The following is a 16,396-nucleotide window of genomic DNA, read 5'->3' on the forward strand; positions in this document are numbered from 1 at the left end:
ACGTTTTGTGTAGGTGTTTGGAGGTTTTTGTAGGTTTTTGGCACGCACAAGGGTTTTGCCACCATTGTTGCTGTTTCTTTCCCCCTAACTGGCAGAGTGATGCTGCATAGCACAGCGGAGTGGGTCAATACATCCCACACACATGTTTCACACAGTAGGTTTTGCAACATTATTTGACCCACTGTGAGCTTCTTCAGGGCTGATCCTGTCAGACAATTAAATTCAATGCATTATGCGGATGCATCTTGTTTATGTACTTATATCAATCTTATATCAATCAAGTTTGTATGTGTATCTCTTGTAGGCACACAAGAATGTGCTTGAAGTTGTATCTATTTGATTATTTTGAATCCAATTAATTTATTTTGCTTTTCGTTCGAAAATGTCAAATGTGTTCCACTGTTTCTATTTTAATTCCAGGTCAGCTAGTGCGGTGTGATAACCGGTCAAGTTTTGGGGCGGTTGGTATGCCTACAAGAGATGTACCAGGATTGAGAAAATGCTAGATAACGCAGACTGGAGAAAACAGATTTTTTCGCCATCCATATCTACAAACGTTTGCACTAGGGCAAAATAGAGTAACAGAGTGCTCAGTATTATGTTTGATTAATAACATAAAATGGAATGTGCTTACTACAATACTTTTTGTGCTATCCAATAAATCCAGTTACTAAAACAGCCTGTGTCTGTTCTTCCCTAGTGAAAACATTTTTAGAAAATACAAATAGGCGCAAAACCAGTTTACTCCATTCCGTGTATTATCAAAGCAGAAAAACCAGTGCTAAATTAATTTGCTCCATTGTTTTGCACAAGGGCAAAACTTTGATACTCTGGCGCGAGGTGCATTATTTTTGATAATATTGGCCCAGACGGTCACATAGTTTTCATCCAGTTACCATAGTAGTGCTTTCTACTCACCTCAGAGTGGTCACCTTTATTGGGTGTAGTGAGCGTTGCATAAGCAACCTTTCATTTTGTTAATATTATTGGGAAATCACTATTTAAATTGTCGAGAGAGAAACATTTCTGGGGGTATTACAGACACTTTGCACCAGTGCAAGTGCAATTATCACAAGACAAAAAATTGTTCTAGTGCAAAAATGATCTTCTTTAAATGTGTTTCTGCACCAGGGCAAAGCACTACAATTAGAACAAAGGACCACAACTACAGAAAACACTGACCTAGTGAAAACACGTATTTAAAGAACACGATTTTTCCCACTAGCTAGAGTGACCAGACGCCCTGATTTTGTATGGACAGTCACAGAACTACGACCACTGGCCCACTACCCCAAGAGTATTTTTTTTTATTTCAAAAACATGTCCTGGTTTTGGGAAAAGGAAGGTGGAAACTGCAGAAATGTAGCAATTCAATGTGACATGTTTACCTAATAAAAGTTTTAAAGCTGCCCTCCTTTCCATTCTCACCGTTGTCAGACTCCCCAGGGAAGGCTTGAACCTCCACCCTTTTTGATCATATCCACCTGCAGTTATTGATTGCGCCAAGGAGACTGACAGAGAAGAAAGCCTACCAACGCCTACAACAACACAGCACAAGCTCCTCAAAGAGCTCTAGGGACGTGACATTTTGCAACCCTGTAGTTTATCTATATGAGAAGTGCTGGAAATCATTCGTGTGATCTGTGAGGCCTTGGGGGTAGGGTCCATTTTCAATGGGCGTGTGGTGCAAGTTCTACTTTTATGTGTGTGGCCTGTCACAGCTATCTTCAAAATCTGGTCACCCTGCCACTTGTTCTCGTTCTACTTGCAACCGCGCCAGTGTAAAATGTCGCAAAGACAGAGGATAATATTTATTAGGCTTGTCATATTCTTTAAGAACAAAAAACATGGCTTCTGGTGTTTGTATTGAAAAGCAGAGGTTTTTCTAGGCAGCACCTGTGTTCGCACTGAAAGCACCCCCCCCCCTAACCCGCGGGTAGAGAACAGCCTCTCGGGGGAGGAGTCAAGGGGATGCTCGGAATCTGGGAGGAGGCCTGACAGCTCGCGCGCCGCCAGAGCAATGCGGGGATCTTTGTGCAGCATCCGTCCAGCGAGGAGCGGAGCCCAGCAGCCTCCGCCTGCCGCCAGCTGATCATGCTTCCGAGAGGGCAGGTGGTCTGGGAAGCAGCAGCAGCAGCCCTCCCCGTCTGCTGAGGGCGCCAGCCGCCGAGCAGCGCTCCTCTGGAACAGCGGCCAGGAGAGGAGCGGGAAGCGGCGCCGGATTTATGCGCGCCCGGGGAGCCGAGAGCGCCGGCCGGCGCAACTGATGCTGCGGCGGCTGCTGCTGCAGCTGCGGAGTCGCCATTGCTCCCGTTTGGAGGCGAGCCTGCGCCGGGAGGTCTGACATTTCATTTCAATGAAGCCTCATCCGCGGAAGGGAGGGGGCGGCTCCATGCTTCTCCCCCTGATGTGCCTGCTTTTGTGCATCAAGGTAAGAAGAGATCGCAAAACGGGTCGGAAGTGCCCTCTGTGCTTTTTAGCATCTGTACACCCCATCGCCCGTTCGTCCCGTGCCAGGGCAGGGCAGCTGTGCTATCCTCTGTGTCGCTATTGTTTTCATGTGGAGGGCGGATGGTGGCCCTTGAAATGCCCGCGCGTGCCACCTCCCCCTGTGTCTCTTTTGCTATAAATAATAGGAGCTGACATGAAAGGTCGGGGCGACAGAATTGGCCTCCTCGGGCGGAATGAGGTCACTTTCACTCCGCCTGGCTCAGCCCTGGTTTCTGCTTCAAACACCGCCAGGCGAAAGACGCGTGCGCTATTTCTTTCCATATCGTTATAGGTTCCGATATTCGGAACCAGGGGAGTTGTTGCTAGGTCTGGAAAAGATCCGGGGCTAAGCTAATGTCCAGGCTGTCAGGACTCGGGGCTAGCTAGTCTTTTGGCTGTAGCTCCTGAGCTTCTATCCGGGGCTACAGCCAAAAGATCCGGGGCTATAGCCCCCTTAGCCCCCCCCCCCCCCCCTAGCAACGCCCCTGTTCGGAACGCACGTTTTGAGTGATAGCGGATATTGTATGTTATGTGAGAGATGTTTGCGCTAAAACACCCAACCCTTTTACAATACTGGAAATGGAGAGATCAACTTGTCAAAACCAGGAGGCATTGGAAACGGTCGTCCTATGTCAGCAATCCACGTCGACATAACGTGCATGTTTTTAGTAGAGGGGTGCGCAGGGCTCAATTCGAGGGTACACGCGGGTGGACGGAGTCCCCCACTTTTTTCAGAAGGACCCCCTTTTTTTCAGAGCACAGATTAATATGCTAATTTCTGGTGACGCCACATTCTATTGGGATGTTGTTAATGAGTCCTCCCACTTTAATTTTTAGGACTTGACCCCAGAGTGATGTCAACAGTGTTTGAAGACAGTTATTTGTGACACTCTAACGGTGTTAGGGGCGGCCAGGGGCCGAGTAGACACTTTTAGCAAGTGCAATTCTTTAAAGTGTATTGACTCACAACTTATACGTGCAAGGTTATTTATTATTATTTTTTTTAAGTACGATTGTCAAACTAATATCAACACCGGACTGAAGAGAGAGTGTGTTGAGCCTGGACCTTCCCTTTGCAAAACATACCTGATTAATGTCCCCGCATAACCGCCCTGCCGTAGGAGTGCAGTGTGTGTGTGACTGTATTGAGCCAGGCTGGGGTGTAACTGCACAACGATGAGCCGCAATTCACGCGCTGGCGGCAGCAGTCCCTGTGATGGTCAATTTCAAGGCAGGCTGGGCGGGGACGTGCGGCCTCGGGAGCTGTCCCTTCAGCACCGCGGGGAATGCTGTCGCCCACGCTGCCACATGCTTTGCGGCGGCGTGCGTCCTACGGTTGCGTAATGTAATGTAGGGGGGAGATGCGTTGCTCGGATGTGTCTGGCTAGCCTCCGACAGTAAGTGGCTCTCTGTAAGTGCTCATTCTTTCGGAGCAAATCCAGTCTGCACTAATTCAACTGGCAAGTGCGCTATTTATCCTGGTGCAAAAATGCAATGACAGAATGTGTTTTTTAAACATTTTTAGTACTAGAGCAAAAACTGCACCTGCACCCGTGCAACGTTTCTGTATCCCTTTTTGTGTGCAAGGGCAAACTTGGAGCAAATAGGCTTTGCACTGTGAATTCATATTGAGAAATGGAGAAAACTGGTTTTAGTACTTGTCTATCACTTTTCAAAACTGGGGCGACATTATTTTCTCTGTTTCCTATTGTGGAAATTGAAAAAAAGTGAAACAAGTTAGATTGTTATTGCATGGTCTAGCTCAGCACTCTATTTTACAAAGTCAAAGCTAAATACAAAGGCACACATTTGTTGCTTCAAACTGTAATGGAAGATGAACATATAGACAAATTCATATTCTCCATTTCCTCTTGTGTAAAACATTCTCATATCAATTGTAAATAGTATGGTGCCAAGAAAACCATCACTAACATGACAGGCAGTCTTGAGCGTACCTAAGAACAGTCGGGGGTCCTCTGAAGTTTGCCAGCAGACGGGATCACGCAACTGCAAGTGGAGCAGCCATAGGCTGAGTAGTGTGGGTTCACTTTGCTTCTCTTACCAGATCCCTACCTAAGTAATAAATTACAGACAACTTATGTGTACGGAAAAGTTGTAGGCCGTAGGCATTTTATTTTCTTACAGAAAATACAACACAACAAAATAAATACACTGCCATATGCTTTTGGGCACCTTGAGTCCAGTCCCGAATTTGCCCAAGGCTCCTCCTGAGTCCTCATTATCCCTGGGCCTTCGTTCCTGGGCACATGCCGCCACACCTGAGCAGGTGTTCTTTACGCCCGCTCAGGTCCCCCCCAAAAGCACCCTACCTACAACCTCGTTCTTGGAGTGCCCTAAAAATGTTGTTGGAAAAACCCCCCATCCCTTTCCTTGATAGGTGTACCCCATCCTGGTGAAACATGTCTGGATTGCTCCGGTGTAAGCCATGTCTTATGAAGTGCAGACCTGTGCTCCTGCAGTACTTTTCTACTGATTTTTTTAGCTTCTTTCTGGCTATTTCGATTGCGTGCCTCTTCTGTGCCCCATACCAGACCCTTCTTGGTATTATTTCTGACACAAAAATCGCGGTTTTCCACCAGCTGCGGGCTACGCTATGCAGCGACTCGCAAATGTTCCTTTGTTATTTACCCCTATTAGCGCTCACCAGGTTGTTCCCTCCGAGATGTATAACTAGGTACTCGGGGAGCGGGGGGTCCCTGAAACCTATTAGGTCCGACAGCCTGTCGTGGATGTCCTCCCAGTGCATCCCCAGGAGGCCCCACCAGGATGTAATTGTGTTTCTGAAATCTAGTGCTTGCTTCTCCTTTTCCAGCCACCTGCCTGCCCGGGTCACAAAAGAGTGCCCCACTATCCATGCCGATTTGTAGGGTCCGGCCTCTATGGAAACGGGGGAGATAAGTGTCATATCAGTTCCTCCCTTATGTATTTTTTTAAAACATTGCGACTTCCATCCCCCAATTCTTCTCACCCCCTTTGCTCCCAGGCCCCCTGCCCACGCAGAGGTCGCTGCTCCTATCCTGAAAGAGTGTGTCCCAAATTCGGCTGGATCCCATCCTGCTTTTGCCACCGCCTGTTTCAATACTGCCTGAAACTGGTACCTGCTGAGTGCGCTGCCGTCCCTATGTATTAATAACTGTCCATCGACCTCTGGTCGCAGATCTAGGAATTCTTGGGTGATGCATCTGGGACAGTGGTCCTTCTCTCTGATGCAATTGAGATCTATTGCTCTCCTCTTCCCCGTTTGGTATGTTTTAGATCTCTTTAGCATTATAGACATCCCCTTGTTTCCCATGTTAATGTCTTTCCCTGGCAGGCCGTCTCCTACCACCGTATTCCTGGCCACCAGTTCCCCTACTCTGAAAGCCCCATAGTATGCTAGCGCAAATGCTGCTCTGAACAGCGCGGTTTCATACGTGCTGCTGCATGTGTCTCGCAGCACTTTTAACAGAATTATCAACTTCCCACAATTTACCAGCCTTCTGTTATCTGGTTTCTTCCCCTCTAATTTCGCCCATCCTCTCATAGCGTATTTTATTTTAGCGCTGTCGGTCGGGTCTGGTATGCCCGCCACTTTTGTGGTATATGCCACCGCCGCTAGGTGCGCTGCTGCCCAGCTTTTCTTTTTCCCTTTGGCAAATGCCCCTTCGAGAAATTCACAAATGTTTTCCGTAGAAATTTTTTCCACCTCTTTTACACCTGTTTCCACCAACACATCTTTTACATGCTTTTTGTACTGCTTACCCATTTTGTATGTTAGGGCGTTCCTGGTCAGCTTGTCGATGACCCATTCTTTTCTCCGTTCTTCTCCCACTTCTTTTGAGTCGACCTTGTAGCCAACCGTGCTTTCCTTTCTAGTGCCTCCAACGGGACCCATGCCTTCCGCGGCGTGGGCGTTCTTTCCTTGTTGCCGTCCGGTCTCAGCTCCCTGAATTTCTCCCACTGAAAGTGAGAGATTGCATCAGCCACCACATTTTCTTCCCCAGCGATATGCCTTGCCTTTATGCATGTATTCATTTTTAGGCTTTCCAGTGTGATTGCCCTCATTAATTCCAACACTATCATGCATGACACACTTCCTTTGTTTAACACGTGCACCACTGCCATGTTATCTGACCATACTGCCAACTCCTTGTTTCCTAGCTCTTTCCCCCATGCACATAACGCAACCCATATCGAGAAGAGCTCCAGCAGCGTTATGTTTTTTTGTCCATTCCGCCACTTGACATGTTTTTTTTAAAAAAAATGTTTTTAAAGGTTTATTGTTTAAATTTTGTTTTTGATGCGTACGCATCTTTACAAAATGATATCGCAGTTCTTATGCAACTTCCACAATTTACATCTTTATACAAAATTTCATTATTCCGATATTTAAAAACAAGTGAATGCAATATCTGTCTTCACATATCTTTCAGACAAAATAAAAGGTATCTCTGTTACTAATATATAACAAGCGTAAAATAAAAAGGACGAATTAGCCATTCATTTATTTAGAAAAATGGATAGGTCTAAAAGACAGAGATCAAGTCCATATAATATGATTGCTTCTACCTTTTTAGAATAAAATTCAAATATTTTCACTAAAGAAAACTTGCAATATTTTCGGAATATGATTTTCATTTGATTTTGTAAGGGTAGTACTTTTTCAATCAATGCTTTTTGCCAGAAAGTGGCAGAAGAGTTAGTTATTAGCCAGATTGTAACCCAAATATATGGTCTGTGTTACAATTTGAAGATAATTGAAGTTAATATGCCAGCAAAATCTCTGCACCTTTTTTTGGAAGTGAGCACTAGAATATTAGATTTTGAGAAATTTATTGTGAGGTTGTTTGATACACAAAATTGGTCAAAGATTTCTAATTTCTTCTGAAGGCCAGATTGCGTGCTGTCAAATAAGAGCACATCATCGGCATATGCCAACCAAGAAAGTTTGAGTTTGCAAAGCCGAACCGCATTGATTTGTGAAGAATCCCAGAGGTCTTCAATGTCTGAAAGATAAAGATTGAATAATACTGCTGCGAGGTTACATCCTTGTTTCACGCCAATTGCCGTCGGAATGGCCTCAGTCAGCAGCCCGTTGTTAGAAATTCGTACTCTGAAAGAGGTATGGTAATGCAGCAATGCAATGAGTGCTCTAAAGAAGACGGAAAATTGAGATTTAGCATTTTTTCCCAAAGTATGCTGCGAATAACGCAGTCAAATGCGGGGAAAGATCTAGTGATGCAATGAAAACAGGTCTGTGTAAAGGACCATGCGCTCCAGCTATGAGGTGTGCAAGAATGGTTGCATTTAGTTGGGTTCCCATGTCTTTTCTGAAACCAGTCTGTACTTTATTTAATATGCACTTTTCCGTAATATGTTTTTCAACATCTTTCAGCAGAAGAAGTGCAAACATTTTGGCCGCGACATCAATTAGTGCAATGGGCCTAAAATTAAGAGGATTGTTTAAGGGCCCTTTTTTATGAAGAGGGATAATGATGGAGCAGGTCCAGGAGGATGGAAGACTTTTTGAAGCAAAGATGGATTGAAAAATCGTCAAAAATAGAGTGGCCCAAAAAAGTGGGTCGTCCTTGATGACACAAGGCGGGAGACCATCAGGGCCTGCACATTTTGGGGTTTTTAATTTAATTATTGCAAAGAGAACATCTTCTATGGACCATGGACAGATCGATGGAATCTGTGTTGCTAAAGCCATAATGTCAACCTCTTTAAAGCGTTCTGGTAATAGATATTTTTGTTTAAAGAAAGCAACCCATGAAGTTCCATCCATGGCGGATTCCAGAGAAGGCTGAAGGCTTTTATTTGCTCCCCTAAGAATCTTTCATATATCACGAATATTGTGATTACAGATCAACCTCACCATGTTTTGATTACCTATTAAATGAAATGAGGTACGTGCAGCTTTTATTTTATTTTTATGTTTACTTAAAAGGCTTTTTTTTTGCAACCACATAGCTGATACACTCCATTGAAGAAAACTGTTTCTTCAAAGTTCTTAGTGTGCTATTTCGTTCTGATTTTAGTTTGTCAAGTATGTTTGATAGCAGACCCTCAGACCAAGATGAATTTTGCTGCTTTAAGGAAGTGTCAGCTATGGCGATTAGGTGCAATTTTATCATCTGAAGATTCCAGGAAATGATGACCTGTGAATTACTATCCTCTAGCTTGGAAATAGGCCACCAATCGCGATTGACAAGAAAATTTATTTGACGGCAAGTTGATATATTCCAACCAATTGATAGAAGATGTCGGTCACTATGAACTAGGGCCAATACTTGTGATCTAGCAAAGGAAGCTAATTCCACAAACATAGTACCTGACAGTATAGCATGGTCTCCATATAACGGAACATTAGAGATGATCGGGGAAATAATTCCAGATAAGTGTTTTGAGACCACTATATAATCAGTGGAAGAGCAAAGGTCCTATGCCATGTGAAAAAGGATTTTAAGCATTGAGGTTGAATCAGAGCAAGATCCCAACATGAAAAAAACTGAGCCCATTTTTTACCGTTTGCACAAGCAATCTTAAAGTGATTAGATGATGTATTGTGCGTTGGAATGAGTAATGGTGCATATAAAAATGCATTGAAGTCACCACAAATGATGACTTCAATGTCTGGATATGTGCAAATGGCATCCATCAACATTTCATTTAATATATTGATAGCTTTGTCAATGCAAAGTGAGATGGGTTCCAATACAGTGATATTACCATAACTCTTTTCTTTCCAGAAATATTAATGTCAACATTAAGGGCTAGAGATAATTGATTAGACATCCTGTGAATTATTGCATAAGAGAGATCATTGTTGAGTAAAATAGTAATGCCTCCAACTGGTCGACAGGCTAAGTGGGGTATAGCAGCACTGTGAACGGCAGTAAACCCATCAAATTGAAAATCATTACAACTCATAGTTTCTTGTAGAAAGAAGAACGAAGGCAAATCTTCAATATTCATGTTATTGTACCAAGTTAACAAATTATTAAAACCACAACAGTTCCAGGATTGAATGATAAACTTTTTACATTATGAATTCGAGTTAGCAGTAGAGTTGGGTAACACAGATTGTACAGGTGGTAATGCTGACGGCAAAATCCCTAACAGACCATTCAGTGCTGAGGTAACAAGAGCTAGATTAGAAAGGATTTTTTCATTTTCTGAAGGGTCAGACGAGGGCCATGTTTTTGGCCACTTGCCTGCACACTATTCTTTCCCCAGTATTGCGCCAAAACCCAGGCCACCTGCTGCATTGGTGAACAACACCCTTTTACCTTCCTCGTTCACCGGTGAGCGCCATATCACCGACCCACTGAAGTATTTCAGAAATTCTGCCCACACTTCCAGATCTCTCTTGATTCCTAACCCTAAACTGACTGTGTGGTGCCCCTTGGTAGCACCTCTTGTTTTCAGCTCAATACTTCTCTGGAACACCCTCCCCTGTGGTATGACTCTTCCTGTGAAGTTCAGCTTTCCTGCCAGCGCTTGCAATTCTCTCACTGTCGCTTTGTTTTTTCCCTGTAGTTCCTTTATTGTCTTCAGCAGATCCGTCACCTTGTCCTCCGGGATCCGACACCTTCCTTTGTTTGAGTCAATTTCTATACCTAGGAATTGGATAATCTGCGTTGGGCCCATCGTTTTCTCCTCCGCCAGAGGAAAACCCCACTTGCTTGTTATTTCTACGAATTTGTCCAGTGTTGCCCTGCATATATGCGCACCTTTGGGGCCGACGAATAAAAAATCGTCCAGGTAATGTACCATCATGGACTCCCTCATCTCTTGTGTTACTGCCCATTGTAAAAATGAACTTACCCTCTCAAAATATGCGCATGAGATGGCGCACCCCATCGGGAGGCATTTGTCAACGAAGTATTTCCCCTCCCAATGCATACAAAACCATCTTTGTGACCCGCTGTTGACTGGCAACAGGCGGCATGCCGATTTAATGTCTGCTTTCGCCATCCATGCCCCTTTTCCTGCTTTCCTGACCAGTTCTACTGCCTCCTCGAAGTCTGAATATGATACTGTTGCGTCGCTCTGGGCGATGCTGTTGTTCACCGAGGCCCCCGGGGGGTAGGATAGGTGGTGTATCAGCCTGTATTCCCCTTCGTCCTTTTTCAGCACCAGCCCTAGTGGAGAGCATATAAATTCTTCGAATGGTAAGGCCGTAAAGGGGCCCTCCACCCTCCCCAGTTCTACTTCTTTCCTGATCTTACTGGTCACTATATCTCTGTTTTCAGTTGCCGACTTTAGATTCCTAGGAATGTCTTGCGCTCCCTGCCCGGTAAACGGGATGTTAAAACCTTCTCTAAAGCCTTGTCGGATCTGTTCTGCCATTTCTTGGTCTGGGTATTTCTGGAGCCACCTTTCCATCCTCTCGATTTTTACTGGCGTGGCCCCTTTCCCGCCCCAGTTCTTATTTCCGCGTCTCATCATTTCTGCCGCTTGGAGCTGCGGCCCTTGTGCACTTGGAGCTGCTGTGGTCACCCTTACATCTCTCGCACCTGTGGCTGAACTTGCACTTCCATCCCCAGCTACAGGGTATCCCCTTTTCAAAACTCCTACATTGTCCTGGTTCTGCTCGTGTTGTCCCCGTGCTCCCACTGCCCCCCCCTGAGTTGTCGGGGGCCGGCTGCTCTGCCACCCTCTCTGTGACCCATAATTTCTGCTCCGAAAACTCTGGTCTCTATTTCTGTCATAGATGGATTTGTACTTTCTGCTATTGTATCGATAATCCGCTTGGTAATCATTCTGCCAATACTGCCGTCTCTGTTGTCCCCCTGTGCTCCGCTCCTTGGAATCCCATTTCTCCTTTAGCACATTAAATATGTAGAGATTAAAGTTTTCTTCATCCGAGCCCATATCCGGAAAGCAGTCCATCTCCTTTCTGAACTCGTGGTCATACTCCAGCCATGCGTCACCTCCAAATGCTGCGTGTACCTTCAGCACCCTCTGTTGATACGCAACTAATGCTACCCCCGTCTTCCGGGAATTTTTGTAATATAATTGTAGACATTATGGTGAAGGCCGACATCCAGTTGTCAAAACTCCTTACTACTGGCCCCTTTTTTAGTAAACTTTTCTCGTCCTCCTTCATGTCCTCTAGGGCCACATTCATCCCCCTCTTTTGACAATCTAACAATGTAAAGATATCGATCAATTCCTTCCTCCATATTGTTTCCTTTACTTTGTCATTTATGTACCAAGCCATCGCTTTCATTGACCTGCCCTGTGCGTCTTTACCCATGGTTGGCCTGCCGTATTTTGTCATGAGTGGCCCCCCGTTTTCTGCCGCTGCCACCGTCGGTGCTGCCCCCGGTGGTGTGTCCCCTGCCACTACGTTTGGCCCTGTCAGTGCACCTTGCGGCACCGGGACTACCGGTGCCCCTTGTGGTGCCAGGACCGGGGTTTCCCTGGGTTCTGCCCCTGCCCCCCCTCTCTGTTTTTCCCTGCTCACCACTCCTCTCCATTTTACCCAAGCCCTTAGGTGATCCCTTTCTTCGTCATCACTGCTTGCTTCAGTTGAGGGACTCCCTTGCTGCTCCACCCTGGATCCCTTCCCCCGTCTGCTCTTCTTGTCATTGGTTCTGGGCGACTTACCCGAAACCGTGACGCAATTTTTTAACATTTTTACGATTTTATTCCCCACATTATTATTCACAGTACCTTTCTTTTTATCCTTTTTCTTTCTCTTGGTCGGTGCCTCTGTCTGTTCCTCTGATCTCTTCGACTCCCCTCTTCCCCTTTTCTGACCTTGCGGTACCTCGTCTTCTCCTTTGCAGCTGCTGTGCTCTATGAACAGTTACATTTCGCACCTTCCCAGGTGCTGTTTCCTGCCCTTCCTGGGCTTTTGTTTCTTGTGGCGCCGTACGGACGCCCCTCCCTACGCTTTTGCGCCGGTTTCCCCCACCCCGCGCCTAAACTCCCAGACCCTCTATCGTCCTGCATTTCATGCAGCCCGGGGCCTGGGTAAAAGGACACTTACGTAGAACAGTTATGCTACAGATCAGATCTTCCTGGCACCAGAGATTAAGGAGTAAGTGGAATGATTATGGGAGGAAGACCGCTGTGCCACACCGGTTGACGCAGGGCAGACGTCACCATGCCCTGGAGGCAGAAAAAGCTCAGGCTGCCTTGAATATGATCATCTGGCGGAGTAGTGAAGGTGAGGGAGTGCTCATGAATGGATGGTTATTAGCATGTGTCACTTACACATAAGAGTAGAATAGGCCATGTCAGCAAAGCCACACATGCCACTGCACATACCAGTAGCCTCCTTTGGGAGTTCTGCTCCAGTTCGGACCCACTGAGCAATGCATTGTGTAGTGGCGAGGTAACTCCAAAGCATGCTTTTTTGCTTTAGAACATTGTCTTTGCCTTGTATATTACTTACAGAATGAAATAACAAAGGGTGGACTCTAGAAAGCAAGGCACATGATAACAACAAGGCCCGCCCATCAACTAAACTCACCCTAAGGGAGGAGCAGGCAACAGTGCCCTGTGAAATGCAATGTTTGCAGGATGAGGACTTTAAGTGCTGGTGCACAATAGCGGGTGCATGGCAGCAACACAAAACATGCCTGTATAGCTGCAATGCACCCTCTGTTAATGTCAGGAATGCGATGCAAAGAATAGCATTTGCTGAGTGTCCCGATCGGACTAGGTTTAGGAATTCTGAAGACTCAAATTAGCTCAGAGACCAGGAGAAAATGATGAGAGCACTGAGCTTTCATGCCCTAACGTCGAGCGCTCGGGTTAAGGGAGGAGCATCGTTAACGGAAGTGCGGAAGATCTTAACAACTTAACTAAATCCACACCCGCTCCACTCCCCACCTAACTTGAAGTCGATGATCTGCTCCCAACGATTTCAAATTGTGGTTGCTTGTAGATCCCTTGCTTCCAAATTGCCCACCCCCCTTGTTGTGTGCTCCCCGCTCCCTTGCATTAGCCTCTTGTAATCTGGTTTTCCCACTGTGCTTTTCTCCTTATGCCTTGCAAAGTGCTTTGTTTCTTCCCGACGCTAGGTCCATGATCAATAAATACCCTAATAACAGTGATATATTCAGATATCTGACTGAGTAAATGGGACATTGTCGCTAGCCGGTGCAAAACAGCACAGGTGAGGCGAGCAGGTGACATTTTTTATACTTTTGATGTAAACTAATGGACTTCTGAGACAGCAAAAATAAGAAGGTGCAAGGCCCAGTATCCAGGGAATGGATGCACACACTGGATATTTGATTTTTGATTTGATAGGTTATTTATAACGCGCTTAATACACAGAGGTTTCAAAGCATGGACCCGGGGATCGAACCTGTGGTGCTCCGTGTCGTCTTGCTTCCAAGGAAAGCACGTTGCCCCTGAGCTATCCTCCCGAGACTAAAGATATGACCAAAGCTAGTCTGAAATGACGGGATCCGAGGCCCTCCAGGGTCTGGCTGGAGACATAGTGCTTGAGCCTATTCCAAAAAACGAGAACATTGATTGCTACCTTAAATCTGCCTGTCATATGTTCTTTAATGCCTGGAACATCGTGCCAGCCTTAATCGCTTACCTCAGAGACATGCTTTCCGGGTACTGTGTCCGTATGTTATGTCCAGGGAATCCTCATGTGTACATGGAAGATTATTTCAAATCGCTTTTCTGGCAGGAAGTGTTCAAACAAACAAGTCATACATGTGGTCCATTCTAGACAGGGGAAGCCAGACGAGTTGCAGGGTTCAAGAAGCAAGCCAAGGAGAATGCATCCAACCCTAAAGAAAGCAACTCTCCATGGACAAGCCTTAAACGGATGCTTGTCTTCTGTGCCCCGGAAAGAGGCAAAATGGATGACCCTGCGTGGATGTCACACCTGATAAAAAAAAAAGTGTCACTTGTCACTGCATTCATAGGTTTCTGTTTAGGTTCACAAGATTCAACATGGACGCTTTCATGATGTGTTTTTCTTTTATGGGTTTTTTGCTTGTTTTTTTAGTCATCTTGGTATCATGGACATCCCAATTGCTGTAATCCGATTGTTCTATTGTTTGGGCCTCAATACGACCCTGGCGGAACGGGTTAAATGGCGCCGTAAAAGGCTGCGGCGCCGTTCAACCCGTTCCGCCACATTACGAGGTCCCCTCGCGGGACACGTTAAGCACGCCTGGGAAAACCAGGCGTGCATACCGGGTCCCGCGAGGGGAAGAGGGAGCAAACAACGGGCCTTCTCGTAATGGCCCGTTGTTTACTCCCTCTCCCATTCCCATTCAGCCCTATGGGGGCTGAAATGGGAATGGGGATGAACCGTGTCCGTGTCCTCGAGTGAGGACTTACCGGGCCATCCGAACTCGGAATGGTCCGGTAAATCCTCATTCCGAGGACACGGACACGGATGCGGTTTTGCCGGCAGCCATGCCGCAAATTGCGGCATGACTACCGGCATAACTTGTAATGAGGGCCTTTGTTTCCAGAAGGATGGTCAAGGATTCAGGCAATGGACACTTTTCCTTTGAGAGCTATGGGAATAGTCTTTGTCTATAGACTATTTGCTATGTAAAACCAACCAGTCAGCATTCCCCCATCCTGGATTTCATGTAACAAGGCCCCTAAAACGACGAAGGTTTTCTCAGAAATGTTTGCATGGTGTTTTGAATTTCACAGAAACCTATAGGTCAATGAAGGCTTGATTCGAAAATCTTGATTAATTTCACAAATCAAAAATAAAAGCTAAACAATGATATGAACAGGCATACACCAATTTGACAATTTCTAAGGGGAGGAAGTCAAAAAGAGGGGAAGAGAAAATAGATGATTAAAGTGCTATGTACTAGCTTCCATAAATGCAAACCTAGTTAATTCATAAACGGACACGAACGTAAGGCTCGGTGAGGTTCCAATGGCTTACTGCTAGGTAGAGGTGGCCAAACTCTAGGCTTAACCCTGCAAGAGATGCTCGCGAATGTAGGCAGCAACAAACAAAATCACAAAACAAAAAGTTAGGAAATAAAGACGGTAAGGATAAGCTAACATATGTATAAAACCTGATTCCTAGAAACCTCCAAAAGTTTGGGATTGTAATAGAAGAAATAATAAAATCCTAATCTTTTGCAATAATCGCAAATATTCAATCGTGCTTACAGCTTTAAAACATTGGTATTGTGTGATGCCGAGATCTAGTCGCGTGGCTTAGTTGCTGAGCTTGGGGAACTGGGTTCTAGTTTCAACTTTGGCTCTGATCTGAAAATCTAGTTGGATTCTGAGCCTGTCAACATATTTTCTTTTGCTGCTCGTGCATCAAACCTACAGTGACTGCAACAGTCACTTTCAGCATCACTGCTGAGTTGGTTCCAAGACATACTGAGTCCAATGAGTGCACAGTCAAAGGCATGTTCCACCTTCTTCAACCAGGCACATTCTCTTCTCATGATTCGACGTGTTTCATCAAAATAAATAACCTTGTGGTAATTTACTTCACTGAAATGACCTTGTGGCATTTTCTTTCTTGTTTGTTTGTTTGAATTGCGGTCCCCCCATGTGCTCCTAACCACCTGTAGCCACACCTCTCCTACCTTTACCCACCCCCTATATCCCTTACCCTCAACATACACTTAACTATGATACTGCTGTGAGGGACTTGCGACAGAGTATGTTACCACAAAGTAGTTTACCTTGATGAAACAACAGTGTATGCCCTCTGAGGAAATGAAGGGAGCACCTTGCGTGGATAAACTAAGAACAAAATCTCAAATCATCCCATTTCACACAGATGCTGGTTTGGACAGAATGCACTCATAAGAACACAACATTGTTTTTAAAATATAGTTTGAATAAAATTAAACTGAATTATGATTTTTATTATCAACCTACTTATGGAATAGGTTGCATGACCACAGGATAACAAATTAAAAGA

The 16,396-nt window shown here is 45.4% G+C and overlaps 1 protein-coding gene across 4 annotated transcripts in view; it reads left to right on the forward strand.

Annotated features, from left to right (window-relative positions):
* The first annotated feature begins 2,065 nt into the window (after nt 1-2,065).
* Nucleotides 2,066-16,396, forward strand: part of PTPRO (protein tyrosine phosphatase receptor type O) — a 1,358,825-nt gene continuing 1,344,494 nt past the window's right edge. For 3 of the 4 annotated variants that reach the window (XM_069628366.1, XM_069628368.1, XM_069628369.1), the window contains exon 1: nt 2,209-2,431. In XM_069628366.1, the coding sequence (XP_069484467.1) occupies nt 2,357-2,431 (75 nt within the window). In that variant the 5' untranslated portion in view covers nt 2,209-2,356. Of the gene's footprint in view, nt 2,432-16,396 lie in introns of all 4 variants that reach the window. The other variant, XM_069628367.1, reaches the window with a different exon arrangement.

This window comes from Ambystoma mexicanum, chromosome 12 (genome assembly GCF_040938575.1).
Source record: "Ambystoma mexicanum isolate Mex_15411 chromosome 12, UKY_AmexF1_1, whole genome shotgun sequence".
NCBI classification, from domain to species: domain Eukaryota; kingdom Metazoa; phylum Chordata; class Amphibia; order Caudata; family Ambystomatidae; genus Ambystoma; species Ambystoma mexicanum.